The sequence below is a fragment of the Achroia grisella genome, unplaced genomic scaffold, assembly GCF_030625045.1.
Source record: "Achroia grisella isolate CSIRO2021 unplaced genomic scaffold, CSIRO_AGI_Agris_v1 utg592, whole genome shotgun sequence".
Taxonomy (NCBI): domain Eukaryota; kingdom Metazoa; phylum Arthropoda; class Insecta; order Lepidoptera; family Pyralidae; genus Achroia; species Achroia grisella.
Window position 1 is genome coordinate 1,920,857 of NW_026712955.1, and position 12,223 is coordinate 1,933,079.

The following is a 12,223-nucleotide window of genomic DNA, read 5'->3' on the forward strand; positions in this document are numbered from 1 at the left end:
TCTAATAAACCCTCTATTATTATGTTTTATAAACTTCCATCTTTGATGTATTTCAGGTACTATATCCTTCCATTACAAGCTTGTATCTATTTTGTGAAATAACTTATTCCATTAAAATAAAAAGGTTGTATTCCAGCTTTGAATAAAGAATGTGTTTTTTTCAGATTACTTTTATTTATATTACGTTACTTAATGGATTTGTATTATATTAGCCATCGTAATCTGATTGCGTAATAATCAACACTAGATTTCCAAACTCTATTAATTGCCTGATGATGCGTCTAGAGGAGAACAGATGTCGCAATGAGGACTTAGATCCAATAATGGTCGGAGTTTGATCACTAGTGGGGAAAGTCGTAACGCTTTCAGTAGCAGTGGTCAGGTTTCCGCACTGAATGTTTATGGTCTCACACATGCTAATGGTAGCGAAATTAAATAATATAATTGAAATCCATTAAGTAACGAAATGGTCTTCAACAAAATGACAACAAATTATTAATTATGTTCATTATGTTTTTCTTTTATATTGTAGATAAAGTTGCAAGTTGTTTCGTTAGTATAAACAGATAAATAATAATTTAAAATTAATATTCGTGTAGCTTCAGTTGATTTGTTTAATAAATAACGCAATGAATTACATAATTATATAAATTAATTATAATTAACACATATAATATTAAACAAGATACATTTTCATGTAACTTTAGTTGATTTGTTTAATAAATAACGCAATTTCTGAATTATATAATCATATAGATTAATTATAATTAATACATGTAATTTCAAATTATAGTTATCAAAATGTTTGCCTAAACAGATATTAACAATACAAAGGTATGCAAGTATGGTATACATACTAAAATTCTATATAATTATATATATACATTAAAGTAAGTTTCGTGCTATCTACATAACATTAGATTATTGCATTTTATGCCAATTATATAAACATGTATATTGTATATTAAAAAATGTAAAATAAAAATCCATAAACATTTTACGCGAAACAATATTTAATAATAAAACATATTATACATTCAATTATTACAATAACAGCGTTATAAAATGTTTAAGGTCCCCGTTTTTAGACATAAACATTCGTTTTATTATTAATATTTTTTTTGTGCCATTTCTCTAATGTTGCCAAGCAACAGAACATTTGAAAATTGCTATTTTTATTACACTTTCACAAAATCAACTGAAAATAGCCCAAGTTACTTTTTTTAACTGGATTGAATGACAACCTGATGGTAAGTGGTACCCTCGCTATGTGTGTGAGAAGTTACACCACCGCAAGTCTTCTTGTGACGTCAGTGGTACCACTCGTACGTTACCACTGATTTCACTGTTACCCATTAACCGAAGCCATTCTAACTAAGTAATAAGGTCTCATTTTGTCTAGCATATTTATATTAAATCGTTTTTTGTGTTTCTTATGTTTGCATTTATAAACAGTTTTATTATTATTATTATTTGGCGCCTGAAATAGATAAGATATACAAGTGATCCAGACATTTTTTACAATATCTACCTCAGTTAACTTACCTGCTTTAAGAAAATTATATGCATTTAAAGTACTCAATTTGTAGAACCGTGGCAATTTGCAATACTTCCTTTTCCTAAATTGGCCCCACCGAAAATCGAACCAGCATCCGTAAATGAGGTCTCACTGGCTTATCTTCACTCTATACATATCTTCTCATGTATATGAATGTATATTCATTCTTTATGCAGTTTATTTTGTGAAAGTGTAATATTCTCATATTGCATCGAATATTCAATTCAAGAAATATTTTTTTTACCTCTATCTAAACCTTAAATATAATATTAGCATTATAAATATCGTATTATATACACGTAAAATAAATATAACACCAAGAATGAAAGAAAGTGCCGATGATATGTGTTACTAGTGATTTTATAATTATGCATCTGTCAAGATATAAAATTATTAACGCTACTGTATTTTTTTTATGTACATACATTAAATTGTTTTTATACGCTCTCTTATATGAATACATTGAAATTGATTTAGTGTATTACACATAACGTGATGAGAAAGATCAAAAACTGGATCATTGTTTATTAAAAAATCAAGTGTGTTCAATAACTTTATTCGAATGATTTTGCTGCATTTATAAATCTGTACAAAAGATTGACATTTTCAGATTTTATACCATCTCTATTGAACAGTAAGGTCGATTGTTCATTGTACTTGTATTATAATTTGAGATTTCTGATTGTTAAAGGCTATTCATAATAAATGAGATAAAGACCTTAGGACTGGAAAATATAAAAATGTTTCATTCGATAACCATTTACATTTGCAGCGCATGTCCAATGAATTAACTCTACCATAATATTGAGAATGCTTTCTATCTAAGACTAACTGTGTCCGCGGTGTCAGTAAATGTCCCAATTTCTAAATCTTTCTATCTGTGTGTAATACATAAAACCTATTCCTCTCTCACTAATGGACAGTAAACTTTACTATGCATAAAACTGGTCATAATGATTATATATAATGATTAAATTTACTACCACTTTAAGTAGAAATTTCATTTATTGTTTCCCTTTAAGTATTATTACATTCATTATTGTTATTGTGTTTCATTAAGTTTTGATTTGTATTTTCATTATCTCTATTTATTTAAGTATCATCGTTAGTACTGTACCTTTTTAATGTTTTATGTATGTATCTATATATGTGAATTTAATGAATTTACCATGTTTCCGCCTTTGCGACAATTATTTTGACTTCATTTAGAGGTCTTCAGGATGTTTTCAGCGCGGAGTACATTAAATTTCCCGAACATAGTTATGAAATATTAGTGCGAAAATACATTTTTTTAATTTTCATACTTTTTACATATCATACTCCTCTCCTTCAGGTTGTTTATAAGAGATGGTTATAGCGATAACGTTTTTTGTTTTACTTTCCTACTTACTGTCTCCATTTTGTTACTTTTCTCTGTGCTCAAGAAAGAGTTTATTATTATATACACATGCTGATTTTATGTAGAATGTGGGCATAGAGAATTTATAATGATACTATGCAACCTTAGCAAGTTCGAATTGATTTATCTATATGACTATTAGACTAGTCATAATAAAATTGTAAATGATTGTAAAATAAATTGATCACATGATATGTAAATGTTATTCATTGTAAAAATATAGAAAAATGGTATGTAAACAACGTGTATATTTCATTATAAACATTTTATCAAGAACAACAACATATTTGAATTAATGAAATAGAATACGATAATGATATGTTTTGAAATTTAGTTATCATTATGACTACCACCAATCATTATTTATATTTATACCAATTTAAGAGAAACATTCAAAACTATTATAGTTGTAAACAATGAATTACTGGAACAATAGTAATTTCTACTTAAAGCGGTGAATGTTGCTTACATTCAATTCACTAGTTTGTGATAGGCAACTATTATTAACGTTATATGTGTAAAATAAGTGCTTTAAACACTTGTTACTACCTTATATCTATCACGGCCTTCAAATGCTGATCTTTCCTATAAGACGAAATTATCGAATATATTATAATCCTTTAATAAATCATAGCATTGCTAATTCAAGGCATTTCTCGCACATGTCCACGTAACTTGTGAAGTTATTACATTTGCAAATTATACACTTAATTAAAATTAGAACAATATTTCAAATATCTTACAGAAGAATGTTATGATAGCTCGCATTTCTTGCATATATTTATTTGTTATCACCAATTCTTTACAAAGTTTTGGAAGGTCTTATCTTACTTGTAGTAGTTGGTATTTATTTAGTTCTAATAGAAACTGAAATTCCAATTTTTCAAATACATACTCAGACAAGTTATAGTATGGTGATGACCATAATACTTTTTTTTTAATATATTTGAAATACTGAACTAATTTGCCTTATAAACCTTTCATAACATGTTAGAACATTCCAGTATACTTCGCTTAAGGAGAAAAACATCGAATGATCATGAGATTTGAAATCATTCTTAGTACTTACTATTGGTCTCATTGACATTATGTTTAATTTTGCAGTAGCGTTAATTTTTAATTAATAATACATTAGAAGTTATTGTTATGTAGAAGCTGAAGATTTTCTCTTCTCTGCTTTGTTTTCACGCATTTTGTTCTCATCAAGCGATTCGATTTTATGATCTCGTAACAACGGAGTCCTGGCATCTGTTTTCTCTTCATTCTTATCTATATAAATTTCATTTTTATAATTGTTCACTCTCACTGTATTATCGCTTTCCATGGATTCCTGTCGGCTAGTATTTCTGCTATTTTTATCGTTATCCCTTTTTTTGTCTTCAGTTTTCTCAGCGTGGAACGCCATGTTGTCAAAACATTGCGCTGGCACAATGTTAACCGATTTCATCATTGGTAACGCTATAGCTAGAGCCGGACTCATATCGCGAGGGTTAGGAGAGAGACGAGTAGTTACTGACAAGTCCATCCCTGGCATCAAGGTGGCAACTGGTAAGAAATAAGTAGATGTAAATATTTGTGACAGTGATAACACAAATACAATTAAGTTAAATGTCATGCATTAGCATGCTTATTTTATTAATGTTCAAAATTTAAGAAGTGTTACACTGAATTATTTAATTTTATTTATTAATACAGTAACTAACAAAATATTTTACATTATAATTTTAGAATAACATTTAAAACAACACAAGTGGTATATAAAACACCAAGGACAGGACAATAAGACAATTAGTACATTACAGACAAAAAAAAATAAAACACCAAATAGTGCATATAGGACACTTCGCAATATTAAGTTCGGAAACTTAACTTTCCTCCAGAGCGATGAATTTCTGTTTTTTACTTCAATTTCTAAATTCATTTTGTAATTAATTTCGCTGAGTGGAAGAAAATTAAATCGTTTATTATTAATGGAGTAAAAGCTTTATTAAAGTATACGTCAATACTGCATTTTATTTAGTGAGAAGTGTTAGTGTTATACGTAAGGATTTCTATAATGTGTACCGCTGTGTTTGGTTGTGGTTTCAATGCTGCAATTGGTATATTGTTTAGACGTGTAGCTGATATATGGTGATGGTTGCCTGAAAAAATATACTTATGGTAACAAATATTTATGAACTTAAATCTCGTAATCGAACTCACTAGTGACTAAACTAAATTAAACAAGAAATTGGCCACAATTCACAATGACGAATTATTGTACACAAAATAAGTTTACGATTTAAAATACCATTAATCTATGGAGATCTACGACAACACCGACAATGAAGGAGCAAGCAGCCAAGCAGCTAAACTATCTCGACATGGGAATTCACACAACATTCTCAAAAATCTCCAACCTTCTCCTTGCGCCGAAGCAATAGGACCTAAATGTGTCTCCGTTGTGCTGCTTGAAGATATTGCCAGTTTGTGCAATGATGATGATGATACAATGATATCGATGATTGGTTAGTGATGACTAAAGATTTGGTAGCATTCCTGTAAGCTAAGTCCGTGTGTGCAGGCGATATAGAAAGCCCGTTCGGAGACCCAACGACGCCAGTACTGTGTTTTGCTTTCTAAAGCATGTTTAAATTCTTTCTTTTGCAGTTGTTTGGTGTTGTTTGGATCATAGCTTCAAGCTCGCTACGATCACCATCTGTGGAGGATTACATTGCATAAGCTACAGTTAGTTGAGTGAGTAGCTCGTTTACATTAATATTAATTTTTGTGTGAATATTGTTAGTCAAAAAAAATTATAACTGTAATATTTCTATGTTTGCTGAATTATTTTTTGTACTTACAATATTCAGTTTAGATTATATTTTAAACGCATGATCACTAATATTATTATTTTTAGTCACTTGTTATTTATATGAGTGTAGTTATTTAGATATTATTCACATAAAGTGAAATACTGTGATAAGATTCTGTATTTTGTGAGAAAATTGCCAATTTGCTCTAACACATTTATTTTGTTTGTATATTTAATTTATATTTTCTACGTTGTGATTTATTACACTTAATGTGCTTTTAACTACTTGTGAGCTATCAAAACTTAAAGACCAATGCTAGCCTACGCATATTTACGCTTATAGAAAATTTCCCTTAACTTATATAATACAAGAGTCAGAAAAACTATGACAGTTTTCTAAAACTTCATAGTTTTATGAAAAATTAGAATAGACACGTTTGGATACAGTTAATATTTGCTTGTAAATGGTCTTACCCATGTTAGGTCCCATCATATCTTTGGGATGATTAGTTTTAATAGCGTTCATTCTACGATTGACCGCTTGGGCTCCCATACCGGGTGCCATGGGTCCTCCTCCTCCAGGAGCACCAGGAACTCCTGGAGCACCTATTCCAAAAATTATAGAACATGATCGTAACTGATCTGAGATTGTCAATAAATCATTATCAGACAAACAAACACATATTAGTTGTCAGTTAATATTAGTAAGTTAATAGCATATTGAAAGACAACAAAGGTATTAGAAATGAAATAATGATAAATGTTACTTCATAAGTGAACGCAATACCTTTAGCAATCACGTACCTAGTAATTTGAAAATATAATGACAATTACTAACATCTATAAATCTTAATTTATAAATATGTACAGTTTACTGCTGCACAAAAGTAAGTTGGGTATAGAATCAAGAATTTCAAATAAATGAATTGTTGCTGAGTTACAATGGTACTTCTTTATACAAAGATCTTCCGAACCTTCTTGCTTATTAATATCGTTATTTATTTTTATTTCTGGCTCATTTTCCTAAATTATACTCTATTTTATAGTCAAGATCTTTGTAATAAGTGTATCATTGAAAAGGACTTACGCATCGGTGGCCTCGCTGGTTCGACGTTTATGACTCTTCGCCTCTTCTTGGGCAATTTTGCCCTCGCTTGCGTGTGTGAATAGTACATCGCAAAGTTGGATACTATGACCGGCACTGGCAGAGCTATCGTCAGCACCTGTTCAATGCAAAATGTTATTAATATTGAGAAAATAATGTCAAAGTACAATAAAATTAGTCAGAGTATAACATGAAGAATCTGTGTAGCTTAGGAATTAGTTTAGACATATAAACTCCAAATTCTATCGAGGGCTCACAATTAATAGTAGAAGTATTATTACCAACATTTTTTGTCTTTTTTCTAGGTTCTTATATAATATTATTACCAAAATAAGAAATACTTAATCACAATTATTTAATAAGAAATACAGTTAATCATCTTTATGATTGGCTTTAAATATGTTTAGATGAAATATTAATTAAAATTTATGAATAATTTTTTTACACAAGATATATTTAATCATTTATACAAGTAAAGTTTTTATGTATTAATATTATTATCCCCATCGAACTGCAGTTGTTATCATCATATTTTTATATTGTTTTTAAAGAAAATACATTATAGGCTGATTAAAAAATCTAAACAATAAATAAATAGAAAGATATAATGCAATCATTTGTATTGAAAAATTTAACTACATTTCTCTAAAACACAATTTATAGATTAACCTAGATTCCCTATGTAGGTTCATCAATAAATTGTATTTTGGTTTTTTTTTGCCAGTTTACCTACCCTCTTTACTGTTTGTATGTTTTTATATAATTGTTTTAAAAGATACTGTATTTGTATTAACCTTTTTAGGTCAATAAAATTTTATTTTATTTTTTGTTCAAATATCTATTATTGATATATTGATATTCACAGTTCTTAATGCAAAGTTTATTATGAAATTTCGAACGAATGTACTTAAAAATTACTAGAAGCCCATAATGCTATTTGCCTTAATTAACTCTATTCTTATACGATCAATGTTTATAATCATTTGACTTGGTAATAATATGAGAATCCTAAATAAACATTTTGTTTTCACAGTATTACTTATAAAGTTGTAAACAATATACTAACTTCTAAGTAGATAAGCGTTTACAACTTTATAACTTCCTAGATGTTCTCACTATATTAAGAAATGGTTAAGGAATTTTTTATTTTCAGTTTTATTTTCGTGACCGACGTGCTTATTTTGAATGCAATATTTTTTTTTGAAAAAACCATTAGTTTTTTAGAAAGTGTATATTAATGTTTCTTAGGGGTCGGCAATGCGCACGTGACACCTCTAAAGTATTAGGCGTCTATAGATTACAGTAACCATTTACCATCAGATGGGTCGTATTGTTTGTCACATTGGTGGTATTTAAAAAAAATCTAAATTAATAATTTAGATTTTTTTTTAATTCTAAATTAATTAAATTAGATCTAAATTAAATTATATAAAATACACTTGAGGTATATATATATATTCACTCATTACTCTATGTATATAATTCAAAGGTGACTGACTGACATAGTGATCTATCAACGCGCAGCCCAAATCACTGGAAGGATCGGGCTGAAATATGGCATGCAGGTAGATGTTATGACGTAGGCATCCGCTAAGAAAGAATTTTGATTACTTATACCCCCAAGGGGATAAAATAGGAGATGAAAGTTTGTATGAAACTTTGTCAATTTTAAACAGATCGGGCTGAGACTTTGCACGCATAAAGCTACTATGACGTAGGCATCCCCTAAGAAAGGATTTAATAAATTTCACAGGGGATAAATTAACACGAGCGAAGCCGCGGGCAAAAGCTAGTTTATTATAAAATAACAAGAAAGTAAATAAAAATATACTTTCGAAAATATATAGATATATATAAAGAGATACAAAACGCTAGCTACAAATTTATAAAATAAAAAGAAAGAAGATGTTTCGTATAGGAAAAGTTGTTTTAAATATCAAAACTGCAAAGTAAGAAAGTGTACTTATTCTAAGAGCGATAAATCATTAATTTGCTATCATATCAAATATATGCGTTACATTACTCAAGCTACGAGTGGGAATTACTCCATTATTATAATACTCAAGAGTAAATGATATGCAAAATATAATATGAAATACGCTAAAGTCTTAAGGTGTTGGAATATCAAATATAATTTAATAATACGGAGTTAAACATAAATGGAGATCGTTTCATGGCTGAGAAATATATATTAAAATACACGCGCTATATTACTTTCATTGGCATTTGTCTGCTTATATTACTGTTAATGATATTCATAAGTAATATAATATTAAATTATCACGTAATATAGACTCTAAGGATATGTTAAGAAAAATACAATGAAAGTTAAGAATACAAATAGAATACTTAAATCTCTATTTACTTTGACATGACGTACAATACATAAATATGCATTGTTCACTTATATGATCTGGTGGTTTACCACATCGCTATATTTTCGATGGTCGCAGGTTCGATTTCTCGCATGGTAGAAATATTTGTATTCACGATTATGATTGTTTGTATTAGTTTGGGTGTTATCTATGAATATTACGTACGTATTTACAATGAAAATGTATTTAAGTATTCTATCAGTTGTTTAGTACCCACAACACAAGCTTTGCTTAACTTCGGACAAGATGGCACTGTTAAGGAAAGCATATGTAATATAAAATTTGCTTTATCAATTACCACTGAATGTGAATTACGGCTAAGAGAAATGACAATGAAAATTTAAATGCGCTTTCAAATCTTCCTTGTCTAAGAATACAAAATTTAGAATACTGAAATCTCCATTTACTTAGACATAAAATACATAAATGTGATAAATATGCATTTATTAAATTAAAAATACTTACACCAGCTAATGCACATAGCGCTCCAACAAACATGCCCACGTAGGTCTTCGGCGCCATATCCCCGTAACCTACAGTAGTCATGGTAACCAACGCCCACCACAGTCCTAATGGTATACTGTTAAAGTCATTATGAGGATTGGTCTGTATCCTCTCAGCGTAATACACCAAACTGGCGAATATAACAATACCGAGCACTAAGAAAAACACCAGTAGAGTCAATTCTTTGGCTGACGCTCTGAACGTCTGAATAAGAATCTTCAGACCAGACGAATGTCTCGTTAGCTTGAAAAGCCTCATTATCCTAATGATTGAAAAGAATTCTAAGATGTCTGCGTTCTCCACGTGAGACGCGTACTTTTGAAGTATTAAATCGATATAGAAACTCATTGTAGCTATATAATCGATGATGTTGACTGAGGACTTAATGAATTCGCACTTATTTGGCGATGATATGAATCTCACTAAGATCTCTAATGTGAACCACGCGTTGCACACACATTCAATGTAGAAGAACGCAATGTGAGCGTTTGTTTGTACTTTGTCCAACGCCCAACTCTGCGTTTGGTTCGCCGTCGTCACTGTATAGTTTCTTATCACTGGCACTCTCATATCCGGATGAGTTTTTAAGCAAAACGAGATTATGGACACACATATAAAAAACACTGATATCACCCCGATTATCTGGAAAGAAGAAAAAATTATGTAAAATTATAATTCAAATCAAATCTTAAATCAATTATATAGGACATTATAGTTTTACATTTTAGCGAATTGGGTGTTATTGTCATTTATAGGAAGTACAGTTCATAATTTAATAATTTCGTTTACTTCAGCTACCATTAGAATTTCTGAGACCATAAATATTCGATGAGGAAGTCTGCCCACCACTACTTTCGACTTTCGCCGCAGATTGGTAACGGAACAGTCAATACTAGGCTTCCAAACTCAATTCATTGCCTGATGATGCCTTGTTTAGAGTCGAAACACGTATCGCAATATGGATGTAGATACTGTAACGGCCAGAATTTGATCATCAATACGAAAGGTCCTATTGCTTCCAGTAGCAGTGGTCAGGTTTCCGTACGAAATATTTGTAGTCTCACATGTGCTACCAATAGTTGAATTAAACAAAACTATTAAGCAATACATTTTAGTCGCTCATGAACATCAAATTCATATTTTTTCCCTTCCTAAGAAATTCAACTGAAAGAATTATTTTTTTTAAAAACCAATTTATTAACATACTTATTTAGGTACCTACGTCTAACATTAAATGAAAATCCCGCGCATGAACAACCATTGCCATACACTTTAGTAATTTTGTAAGATTTAAGTTAAAATATAAATACAGTTTTGAATTCAATGTTGAAGCATTGGAAATAATTTACTGTTAACTTGGATATTGTAATCAATTGGTTCATTCACTACTTTAAAGTATGCTAATGGTATTACATGAAGTTCCCAAGTTCATGATTGTCTCAAAACAAAGGAAATCCACTTCGGTCAGAGGACTTTTGATTAACATAAATTTGAATCAAAATGGCCCTTAGGAAACTTTCTCCTAGATTGTTCTACAATATTTTACATTTTATAATGTTAAAGGATTACATTTACTCATTTAACGGTTTTAAAAGACTATTTTCGAACAGAGTGTGTTAATTACAGATTTTTTATTGTCTATTCATGTAAGGGCATATACCTAATTATATTTCTTTTTATAACATAGACAAGTAATTAAAGATTTGATTAATAAAACAGAAATACTACAATTCAATATTTTTTAAATAGTTTAAATAATAGATATGGGACACAGTTACCTAGATACATCAAAATAATAATTGCATTTAATAATGTCTAGTAAGACAAATCCAATATTATGTACTAAGCACTGCTGTGTCTAAACTGTGTCACCCCACCTTACATTTTCCTATTGTCAATTGGTATATAAGATCAATATTTCTATGTACATATTAAGAGCAACACACAAGTTTTTTACTCGTTCTTCTTGTGATAAAACAGCTTTCCGAATGAGCGATAGATTAAAAAAAATGTGATGACTATTCAAAAGTGCTTCAATGTAAGTTTATTTGAATAAATTATATTCTATTCTAATTATTATTTTGATGTATCTAGGTAACTGTGTACTATAATAGATAAATAGATAAGATACGTCTTAGAAAATTATTGATCCATTTTAAAAACAGAACTTTTGTTGTTCTGCATTACATACTTATTAATATATTAATAGGAGAACTTTACACAATAGAATATACAATATTTATTTAAATAAACCTAATAACATTTGAGAATTATCAGCTATCAGTCTCGACTTTGCATGGCTGAACATGTTTTGTACATAATAAACCTTCCTCTAGAATCACTCTATCTATTGCTGTAAACTGCAATAGTTTAAAAGATCTAAGCGAACAGAGAGCGGAAGCGACTTCATTTTATACTAGGTCCAGCTTTCAGAGATTAGCCGGAACAAACAGATCGACAGACAGACAGACAAAAATTGTAAAAAATG

General features: G+C 29.7%; 1 protein-coding gene across 3 annotated transcripts in view; it reads right to left on the reverse strand.

Moving 5' to 3' along the window:
* Positions 1–3,390: 3,390 nt before the first annotated feature.
* Positions 3,391–12,223, reverse strand: part of LOC131848778 (potassium voltage-gated channel protein Shaw) — a 39,981-nt gene continuing 31,148 nt past the window's right edge. For 2 of the 3 annotated variants that reach the window (XM_059198711.1, XM_059198713.1), the window contains exons 5-8: positions 9,697–10,377; positions 6,839–6,974; positions 6,226–6,357; positions 5,363–5,655 (exon numbers count right to left, since the gene is read on the reverse strand). In XM_059198711.1, the coding sequence (XP_059054694.1) occupies positions 5,576–5,655; positions 6,226–6,357; positions 6,839–6,974; positions 9,697–10,377 (1,029 nt within the window). In that variant the 3' untranslated portion in view covers positions 5,363–5,575. Of the gene's footprint in view, positions 4,503–5,362; positions 5,656–6,225; positions 6,358–6,838; positions 6,975–9,696; positions 10,378–12,223 lie in introns of those variants that run through there. The other variant, XM_059198714.1, reaches the window with a different exon arrangement.